The sequence below is a fragment of the Maylandia zebra genome, linkage group LG10, assembly GCF_041146795.1.
Source record: "Maylandia zebra isolate NMK-2024a linkage group LG10, Mzebra_GT3a, whole genome shotgun sequence".
In the NCBI taxonomy this organism is placed as follows: Eukaryota; Metazoa; Chordata; class Actinopteri; order Cichliformes; family Cichlidae; genus Maylandia; species Maylandia zebra.
Window position 1 is genome coordinate 26013686 of NC_135176.1, and position 10944 is coordinate 26024629.

Below are 10944 nucleotides of genomic sequence, written 5' to 3' on the forward strand. Positions count from 1 at the left end.
GCTGAACATCAGATACAAGCATAAATAAAACATTCATGTTGCTTCTTTAATGAAGTTTCACCCACCGGGTGTGATGATTAAAAATGTATGCAGCTGCTGAAGAAGTTACTAACCAGCGGGAATGATTAGTAATTCCTGAAAAGTCAAAAATGGCACTGTGTTTGTTGGTGATTGGAAGATGTGGTGAAACAGTTGAGAAAAGATGAGAAACATTCCCAGTATGTCTGTAAGCCATCTCCAGGTATGTGAGCAGAGGTTTGAGTGGTAAGGTGGATAAGAGTTAAACAAGAGCAGTCATGCATACCTCTACCATGGCTGAAATTTTATCCCATAATCATGCATGAACTAAGCCCCCAAATCCTGCAGGATATCTGGATGTTTGCAAAGACCATCATGAGAATATTGATTGATTGATTGATTGATTGATTGAATCTTTATTTTGAACATGTTGAAAAAGTATAAAAAAAAATAGAATTAAAAGAGACAAATGAACAAAGCAAACAAAAGGAAAACGAGCAACCACAACTTCAAATAACGTCCATGTTCAAAAAGGAGCAGGAAGAAGCATAAGCTTATTTAATCCCACCCCTTTTCCACTATCTAGTATCAATAGACTACAGAAATACCTCCTTGCAATTACATTATATGTTATGTGTAATTTTTTTTTTTTTTTTTTTTTTTATAAATATATACACATATATGTTTCTATCTATCCATACATACGTATATACACACATACGCACATATACACATTTTCAATAACCCCATTAACACCTCAAGGATACACAGCCTACAATTATATATATATATCCATACCAACAAACCCGTGCATGCGCACACACATGAAAATATTAGACAAGAACACCCTATCAAATCTCTACCTTTTCCCTGTACCCTGTAATATTAAAACAATGTCTCTCAGATGTTCTTATTGAAAATTTATATATATTTGTGAAAATACATTGTGACAAGTACAGTTTTTACCCTTTACCTCGGGGTTAAACAATCCTTCCGAAAAATTCCTGGATCCAAATGTTGATTTAAATGAACTGAAAAATGTTTAGTTGGGCTAAGCCCCATTTGCCAGCCAAACAGACGGACAGTCAGACATACTTGAACCGACTCGCAACCTTTTTGGCTGAGGTAGTGATAAAGAAAATAATAAAAGAAAAAAGAGAGACCTGGTGTGTAGGAAGCTTTGCCAAAGTACATTCAAAACCAGTGCAGCAAAGCTGACATTTAAATAGTTTTAATCTCAAATAAGTAATGTTTCTGTGGGCAGCCTGCCACTTTCAACTCACTCATAGACCAAGGAACATGGTCAGGAGATGTAAAAGTCTAGTAAGCAAATGACAAAAACAATAACTCGGCACGTTGATGACATGCAGACACATCATTAGTGAGAATGTATCTTTTAACCAGTTTTTTTTTTTCTAATTTGCGGTAGGGCTGAACGATATATCGCATTTGCGATAATATCGCGACATGATCAAGTGCAATTTTCTAACCACAAAGGCTGCGATTATACTCTGGACATGTCCAAATTCATGGGCTGCATCCTCCTGAGGCCGCATTTGTAGACCGATTACGTCACAGCGACGCGCCGAAGGCTGTCCAAATTACTACCATATCCCAGAATTCATAGCGCGGCCCAGCCAAACTCCAGTTTCCAACAATGGCGGCCGCTACTAAGTTTTAAAATTACTCATACTAATCTTTCTGGGTCACAAAATAAACTTTTAAAATATTTTCAGGCGAGAAAGTAGTTGTGTAAACATCAAATATCTGCTCGGTTTATCAAGATATCCCATATTTGCAAAAGTGCTTCGACGTTTTCAGAGGCGTCTGCTACCCACCAGCTCGACAGCTAGCCGGGAGCTCGAGGGTTACTGATGCGGCCGAGAACGGCACAACTCCCGGCACATCATTTTCAGATCACCGCGGAGTTTCGCTGCTCGGGTTAAACGTGATATATAAGTCACTTAGACAACCTAAAAATGTTATTGTTGGGCTTTTTTCAGTGTTTTGTTTGTTCGTGAGTAAATCGGTTTGGCTGAGATTAAAGTTATTAGATTAGATAAAATAAAACTTTATTAATCCCCCGGGTGGGTTCCTCCTTGGTTTTCACACAGCTGACTAAACGTCAAACAGAAAACTTATTAAACAGAAGTATGAGACAGTCGAGAATTTACGCCAGTGTCTGGTTATATTTTAGATAGCAAGAAGCAGACGGCCGAGTTTATTAAACTCCACCGAGACAGCGGTGACGCTAATCAGAAGGCTAGACCGTCCAATTTCACGCCTTTAAATTTTAAAGGCGTGTTTGTGTGTGTGTTTATACAATTGCTATTATGTTTGCACTTTATGTGTAATGTTACTGACTGCAGAGATCAGTAAGATGTGTGTATTTTTTATTTATTAGTTTTATTTATTTAATATTATTTTTTAATTGAATGACTGTCTAGTAGTTCACAGATGTCGAAAAACTGAGTGTGGTAAAGCCACTGATTTTTTTTATGTATATTTCTGCAATCTGCACATTGTACTGACTTTCATTTTAATGTTTACACCAGGGTTCCTTGTCAGCACTTTATGCTCAGATGTTTGTAAGCTAAAAATAAACTATTGTGTATGTTCAAATATACTGTTGTGATTGAAGAAGTTAAATAAAAATGTCAGTCATCAATTCATGCATCACCTCATGTCATCACAACAGAGGTCTGTCTTCCAGGAAAGAACAGTTTAAAATTAATGTAATATAGTATTGGCCATACTATATGATGTATTGCTTGTCTTTGTTTAATAATACAGAAGACAAAGACCTTAAAAAATAATCGCATATCGCATCGCAATCGCAATATTGGGGCAAAAAATCGCAATTAGATTATTTTCCATAATCGTTCAGCCCTAATTTGCGGTATAGGTAAGTATTGTTCTGACAGAAAACAATCAGTCACCTTCATTTAGTGCAGAAACCTCGATAAGGCTGATCCCATTGGACTTGTAAATGTTTTGGGTTTTTTTGCAGTGCTATCATATAAGATTAAAGTTAATATGCAACATTTGAAGTTGAGAATTCTTCACAGTCAAAGAACTGCAAAAGATGTGCAATGCAAATTGGTCACATAGTTTAAAAATGCTTTGCAACCAAGTTTAAAGGGTGCACTGTCGTGAATCTGAGAGAGTTCACCTCGGCATTGATCATGGAGGACTGTTTGAGGTCTTGACCTGAAGCTGCGATATGCTTTACTGCATGAAAGGAGAGATCACACATGCATAAAGAGGTGGCTTTGAGGAGATTTGCAGCACTTCCTTATCTGTCTGTGTGAAAGAATAGAGCATGGGTGACAGTTGCTGCACCAACGGGAAAGGGGCTGCTGGGAGATTTGTGCCAGATGCTGCTTCTGAAAGAACAGCCACATTGGGAGGACAAGGAGCGCTCTTCTTCACTGTATGCTTTCACTATGTGTGTGTGTGCTCTTTGATGTCAGGCGGTACACAGTGTCCCGCAGGTGTTCAGCACCAAACCAGGGTTGCATATTGAGAAATCCTCCACCCTGTCATCCACACTTACATGCTAGCTTTTTACACCCTTCACTCTCCGAGGGGACACTCAGTGCCCGCGTACAGCTTTTATTCTGGGCGTTTCCAGGTCTCTGAAATTTTGAAAGGCTAATCTTCTCATACATTTTCTCTGAAGTAGCTTAAATAAATAACATTAAATGTGCTGATTTAACTATATCTGAATATTCCAAAATATATCTTAACCAATTTGATTTTCATTCAGTAAAATCCTGTTCTAATAGGCACTCAGTCCTATTTCACGGGTCACCAGGCATGTGCAGGATTACAGATTTGTGATGTCAGAGTTGATTTGGACTCTTATCGGCAGCAGAGCTGCAGATCTGCTAAAGGCCTAAGCTTGCAGCCTTAATGGGATGGAGATTGCAGTAATGGCAGTTTACTTAGTTAGCATGTGAGGATACTGTCTGAGTATTGTCCGACGTGCATAATGAGTGACTGTACACAGATGCTATCCTGGAACTATCCCCTTATAATGTGTATTATTGTCTTATTAGTATTGTGAGAGCATGTGAGTCTTACCCAGAAATCAGACAAAATGGTTTCGTCTGTGGATTCTCTTACTTTTCCAGTCTTCCCCTACTTCTCTCATGTCACCTTATCCCTAGCATCCTCCTTTGTCACACCAGCCCTCTGAATGTCCTACTTCACTGCATCTGTGAATCTTTTCTATGTTATTCCTCTTTTCCTCCTGCCTGGCAGCTTGACAATCAACGTCCTGTGTCCATTATCCCTCCTCTGCAGATGTCCAAACCATCTCAGCCACCTCAGCCCATTCTCTCCAGTGCTCTTTCTTTTCCTATATCTTATTAAAAATAGTCACAAGTCTGTATAAATACATTAGGACTGTCAGGGATCATTGTAGCACAAAATGAAAATTGCTATTTATCCCAAAGAGGACATCAGAGTTTGAACCTCACTGTGCTCAGTTTAGTGGGAATCATAAACATCTGTATACAGTTCAATGCTAATTCAGCTTCTGGATGCCAAGATATATAAGAGAATAAGTAAAGCAATTTCTTAAATGAATGTGAAGGAATCACTGAGCTGAACATTGAGAGCAATCCACTGAAACTTTCTAACAAATTCAATTCCAGACTGGATCAACAGAACGGACTAAACATCCCTAGTCTGAGTAATATTGTATCAAGGCAGTTAATAAATTTGTGCATACTTCACACATCAGCCTTTATCATTTGAGATGTTAATTAAGAATCTTAATTGTCTTCATCTACACGCTACATAGACACTTGTATTGAAGGCATTTACATGATGCAATGATCGGGGACCATTCTTCATTTCGTTGTTCTCGTGACAATGACAATAAAGTTTCTGATTCTGATTCTGATGAAACAGTGACGTGTATTCCCCGACTGGTTGGCGAGTGGTTGATGTAATTGGTCACAAAAAGGTGCGGCACCAAAACTTAGTGTTACTTGCAGATTGCTACAGTCTCTGGTAGTTTTCATGGAGGACACCAACATGTCTGCAGAGAACAACTGTGATTGTTTTTGGTCTTTGAATGCAAAAACATTGGAGAACAGGTTTTGAAAACTAAAACAGCCACATGTTCAGACAATATTCTTAGTGATATTTAAACAAAAGAGGAAAACTAAGTTTTTATACTGAAAACTTATTGCTAAACAAATAAATATTAGTATTAGAAATGTGAATTTTCTCTGTATTATTGTAGGCTCTTTACCTTAGGCACCTTGAGGTGACTGTTGTTGCTAAATAAGTAAAATTCAATTCATTTGAATAAACTAAATTGTTATTTTAAACATTGGTATCAGAAATAATCCAAAATGTCTCAGTCAGCGCTTCCTTAGATAAACTCTTCTTTCAGTTCAAGCCTGAACTATGATCATTTGAGAAAGTGCCGTTTTAGTCACTTGGTTTGTTTGGCTTCATGTTTCAACCACGCCTGGTTCCTTGTTTCTAGCATGGTGGTTTCATTTGCTTTACTGCTGTCATTATGGGAAATTGACTGAATAATGGATTATATTTAATATTTAATGTTTTATTTTATAATTTTGCATTGTAACTGGTCTGTCTTCCAGTCCTCCTATATTGTCCTCTTGACAGGCCACTCAGTTAAGGTCCACTCAGAGCCCTCATGCTGTCAACACATCCAAATATTCTGGAGTAGTGGTTTTTTTTTTTTTCCTGAATTAATTAGCTCTATATCATCCAGACACAGACAGCAGACTGCCACAAATGTATGCGCATTCACACCCACAGGCAGCAGTTTCGGTTGTCAGGCTCCATAGATCATGGGTCATGTGTGCTTGTCCTTTAGTCCATGCTGTATAAAGTCACAACAGGAACAGATAAGACTGGTCCCAGGTTGGCTTGCGAAGCTAAATCCCCCCACTGCTAATCGGATTAGCTGAAAAGTTAGCAGCATGGCCCCAAAGAGACGCAGCATTTTTTACACTGACTTCTGTGACATATTTTGCTCTTCAGTGCCCGTAATCTGTTTCTTGTCTCAAAGCCGTTTCACGTCATCTTTGTCACAGTAAACAATGTATTCAGTACATGATGAACTGTTGCTAACCTTTGCTTTGGATGAAAATAACACTTTTTGGCTGACTGGTGTGTGGGATTTTTATTTATGTGTGCAAGGGGGGGATTTGGTCCACCCAGGTGGGGGAACAATAGTTCGCCCGTTGTCTTAAAGGAATGGTTGGCTGAGCATAGCCCCACGCAGAGGAGGGAGGGACAGAAAGAAAAAAATGAGTTGCGAAAATGATTGGTGCCGAGGAAGGGGGGCTTGACAAGATGGTGATGGGGAGCAGCCGGCAGAATGGGGGCAGCAGGGTGGCAACTGGACTCTTAATGCTCCTTTCATGCTTGATCGGTTTCAACCAACGCTGAAAACATACTTGAGGGCACCATGGTGTAGCTCTGACTCATTATTTTTATTTTCGTTTTAGAAGCCATTGGTTAAAAAAAAATTGCAATGCAATTTGTTTCCCCCCATCTGTATGTAGTAATTATTAATAGACTTAAAGGAATATCCATGAATAATTCCCTGGACTAAATAAATCTTATAAGATGTGTTGAAACTGCTCTGGGAATCGGCCCGTAAAACTCTACAAACTAACTTGATTTAAATTTGGCTGACCTCGCATTCAGTGGGTAAAAACAGCAAATCTTTAACTTGATATTCATTTTGTGGAAGTACACAAAGTCAGAGGAGTATCTGGAAGTAGGGCAGATTACGAATCAAGATTGTGTTGCTGTGGCTAAAGAAATTGCGGTGGATGATGGCACACCCAACAGCTCGGCTATTTCTGCAGCTATCTGCTCAATACAAAAGTTGACTTAAGCTAAATCAGTGTGAAAGAGAGGTTGGTATTTGCTGTCTGGGTACACAAGTGCAACTGTTCATACAAGTTCTATCTGTTCTATCCTGTGATTGCTTGACTTGTGAATGAAAATATACAAGTTACTGTAATGGTTATCGCATGGTGACGCCTGACAGTGTAAGAAGGTGGGGGTATCTTGTGCCATTTTGCAAAGTAACTCCAAACAAGATTAAGCAGAGAAAATACACGTTATTGTGCCATCCTTCTGTTTTTTCATCACTGTGTGAGTGGGCCCCTCTGGAACAGCAGCCAAGTCCAACATGGCTGAAAAAGCTCTTGGCTCTCTGAATCAACAGCACAGTGTCAAACTGGCTAGTCTTTTTCTTGCCTGCATTCTCCCAACGGCGCCTAGGGAACTACATTTCTGGCCAAGATGTTTTTGTGGGTTTTTTTGTTACAGTCAGTCAGGCAGAAGGGAGATTAAAATTATGCCATGTGGACAGGAAGCCTTTTCTTCTTTGTTGTGCTAACAGGGCAGCCTAGCTTCAGTTTGGCTTGAGAAGACAGTCAATCATCTGTCAGGAGCAATGCTTTAAGAAGTAAAACATATTTTAAGAATTAAAGTTTGGTAAGGATGAATACATCCAATTTCACTGGACAATGCTCTCTGGATTTACACGATTCCTGAATAATGTTTGATAACCATGTAGTGCTTACAGGAAGCATAAAGTTGATGTATTTCTGTCTTTTTCAGTGTTGGCCAAGGTAGAGCTGTCTATGAATGAGACTGTGGATGTGTACATCGGTGACATGGCTGAGATCCTTTGCCAGTACACCTCCACGAACAGTGACAGCAAGCCCAGATTTTTGATCCAGTGGTTTGCGGTGAGTGAAAATTGATGCTCAGACTATCTGAAACTATCAACTGCTGTTATATGAAGTCTTAAAGTCAAGCAATTACCTCACCATTAGGGAGCCCTGAGCTCCATTTTTTTGTTGCAACATCAAACTTTTGTGTAATTTCCAGAGATTTCTTAAAGTGCTCTATTTGTGAAGTAACATGCAATCCTAAGTCTTTGAGGCTCTCATTCATTTTAGATTTATTTTGATTCATGCAGATCTGTTCACATAGCAGGGTTTCTTATGTAAATAGGGTTCAAATGTGCAGTTTAAAAATAAAAAATCCAAGCTTCTTAAGTGAGTTCTATTCAATTCTGTTTTATTTATACCACCAAAACACAGCAAAGGTTGGCTCAAGGAACTTGAGGTAAGTTAAATTAAGGTACCGTATTTTCACGACCATAAGACGCACTGTACTAAAAGGCGTAGTCTCAGTTATGTGTGCCATTACTGTATTTAACACACACATAAGGCGCACTGGATCATAGGGCGCATACAAGTACCGTATGCGTATTTAAAAATAAAGCGGGAGCAAACCTGAGTTTGGTACCTTACTCACATTTTTATTACCAGTAATCGTCATCATCAACAACACACAAGCATACAAGTGTGCGTATTTAAAAATAAAGCGGGAGCAAAACGAAGTTTGGTACTCACATTTTTATCATCAATCAAACCCATCGAAGTCCTCATCCTCTGTGTCTGAACTGAACAGCTGCGCTAAATCTCCATCAAACATGCCAGGTTCACTTTCTTCACTGTCAGAGTCACTTTCCGTGCCGTGCGGCTCCTCAGAAATGATGCCGGCTTTTGCGAAAGCTCGAACAACAGTGCCAGCAGACATGTTAGCCCAAGCATCTACAATCCTGGATGGAAAAATGGCACAGTTTCATAAAAAGTGAAAGTGAAACTGCTTTTAGCCGAATGGTGACCGTCGAAACGCTTCTCCCGCTCGTTCTTTGCTCGATGATCCACCGCTCGAGTCTTTCCTCCAACTCGGGCCACCTCGCCTTATGTCCGCGGAAACTCAGCTGCGTTTTCTTGACCTGCCGGAGCTTGTTTTCTAGCTTCCTCCATTTGCGAACCATCGATTCGTTAATCTTAAATTCTCTCGCCGCTGCTCGATTTCCATGTTCCTCCGCGTAGCTGATGGCCTTCAGTTTAAACTGTGCTTCATAAGCGTGTCTCTTTGCCATTTTCAGGGTTGCGCCCACACTTCACCCTTTAGCGTTCTCATGGTGTTCTCTACTACGTCCTCCTTACAACACACAGGGCGCACTGCGCTATAGGGCGCGCCGTACTTTTTGAAGAAAATCTAAGACTTTTAAGTGCGCCTTATGGTCGTGAAAATACGGTAAATTAAGAAAACCCAGTGATCAGACTCCTTATGAGCAAGAACTTGGTGACAGTGGGAAGGAAAAACTTGTTTTTAAACAGGCAGAACCAGGTTCAGGGAGCTGCAACCATCTGCCACGGCTGGTTGGGGGCGAGGATGAACTCCAACTTGGCCATTTTGGACGTTTTGTTTCGGATGCCAGTGCTTGTTATGATTTTCTAGCTCAGAGGGACATGAGCCAGTCAGTAGGAATAGCTGTTTAGCAACAGCTAAACTTTCAAAATAAAAGCCAGGGAATTGCCCATTAGGCAAACTGTTTTTCTGTGTAGGAAAAACTGAGTTGACTGAAAAAGAGTGATTGAACTTTAAATATGCCATGTTCTTACTGTATGTCCTTCTCTACTAGGCTGAACGTGGTGGCTCGCGGTCACGGCTCTATTACGCTGATGCCAATCAAGAACTGATTGATAGCGGCACAGATTACACCGACCGCATTAACGTGGTTACTGACGAGAAAGGAACTCGACTCTCAATCCAGGACGTCAGACTGTCTGACGAGAGGGAATTCTACTGCCATGTTAATGGGCTGGCTGCTGGGAGCGGGGTGCGCAAGACACACCTCAGAGTATTTGGTAAGAAAGCACAGAAAACAAGCTAATCGATCTAAAGGAACATTTAGAATGTCACTGAGCTCTATCTTTATTTATTATAAACCACTACAATTGTTTTTTGTTTCTTATTCAGCTCCTCCAGATGTTCCAGAGATTGAGAGTGTCACTACTGGAATATCTGTCACTAAAGACACACCATCTAAGGTGAGCCATTCAATTTTAGATGCTGACAAATAAATATTCTTTGAGATGGCAATGTGAAGGAGGCATCTGAAAGTCACTAAAACAAATAAATTACCAAGTTAAAGATAGCAAAGATTTCTCTATGTGACCTTTAACCCAGGTTGCATCATGTGAGACACGAAACGGCTTCCCTAAACCTAACATCACCTGGTACAGGGACGGCGAGCCACTGATGAACGAATCAGGACGTGAGTACAAACTGCAGATGGATCAAATAAGAAATAAATCTCCCTTTGTTTAAAATTCACTTTTCTCCTGTTTTATTATAGTTTTCTCAAACACACCCCACAGGACTATAACAGAAAATCCTTTTTGCACATACCAGCTAGGAAATGATAAAATGCATACGTGTAGTTATCTAAAAGAATGCTGTCATACTGGATCAGTACATCCATCACCTTCAGTAAATATTTCTCTATGTAGGCTGCCTTTGACAATGTCCAGCACTAGAGGAAAAACTGCCTGCAAGCTATACTAAAAGCTGGATTGAAGTTGTAACAATGTTAACCACTACATGTTAAATGTCTGTGTTTTTACCTTGTGATCATGTTAGTATGGGAACACAATATTAGCCTAGTGTAACTCTGTAACTGTTCCCATGAACAAGGACTCAAACAGGAGCAAAATATGTGCACTTTGTTCAGATTAGCTGATTGCATGATGCTGCATTGTGCATATTGCAATTAAATTACATAATGGTGTTGGTCGATGCATGTTCACATTTAGTCTTGTCCAATTTCCAGGTGTAAACATAGTGATCCTGAGCTCTCGGATGTCCAGTGACCTCTACAGCGTCCAGAGCACTCTGGAATACAAGGTGGAAAAGGAGGACAAGGATGCCCGTTTCTCCTGTGAAGTCAGCTTCTTTGTCCCGGACGGTATCAGGACAATCGAGTCCCCAAGCGTCAACATCACTGTCCACTGTGAGTTAACACTCAGGGTTTTTATATTGTCATGTAAA

The 10944-nt window shown here is 40.0% G+C and overlaps 1 protein-coding gene across 3 annotated transcripts in view; it reads left to right on the forward strand.

Moving 5' to 3' along the window:
• Nucleotides 1–10944, forward strand: part of mcama (melanoma cell adhesion molecule a) — a 60275-nt gene that overhangs the window by 32016 nt on the left and 17315 nt on the right. For all 3 annotated transcript variants that reach the window (XM_004573483.5, XM_004573482.5, XM_076889397.1), the window contains exons 2-6: nucleotides 7648–7778; nucleotides 9536–9761; nucleotides 9874–9944; nucleotides 10084–10171; nucleotides 10727–10906. In XM_004573483.5, the coding sequence (XP_004573540.1) occupies nucleotides 7648–7778; nucleotides 9536–9761; nucleotides 9874–9944; nucleotides 10084–10171; nucleotides 10727–10906 (696 nt within the window). The remainder of the gene's footprint in view (nucleotides 1–7647; nucleotides 7779–9535; nucleotides 9762–9873; nucleotides 9945–10083; nucleotides 10172–10726; nucleotides 10907–10944) is intronic.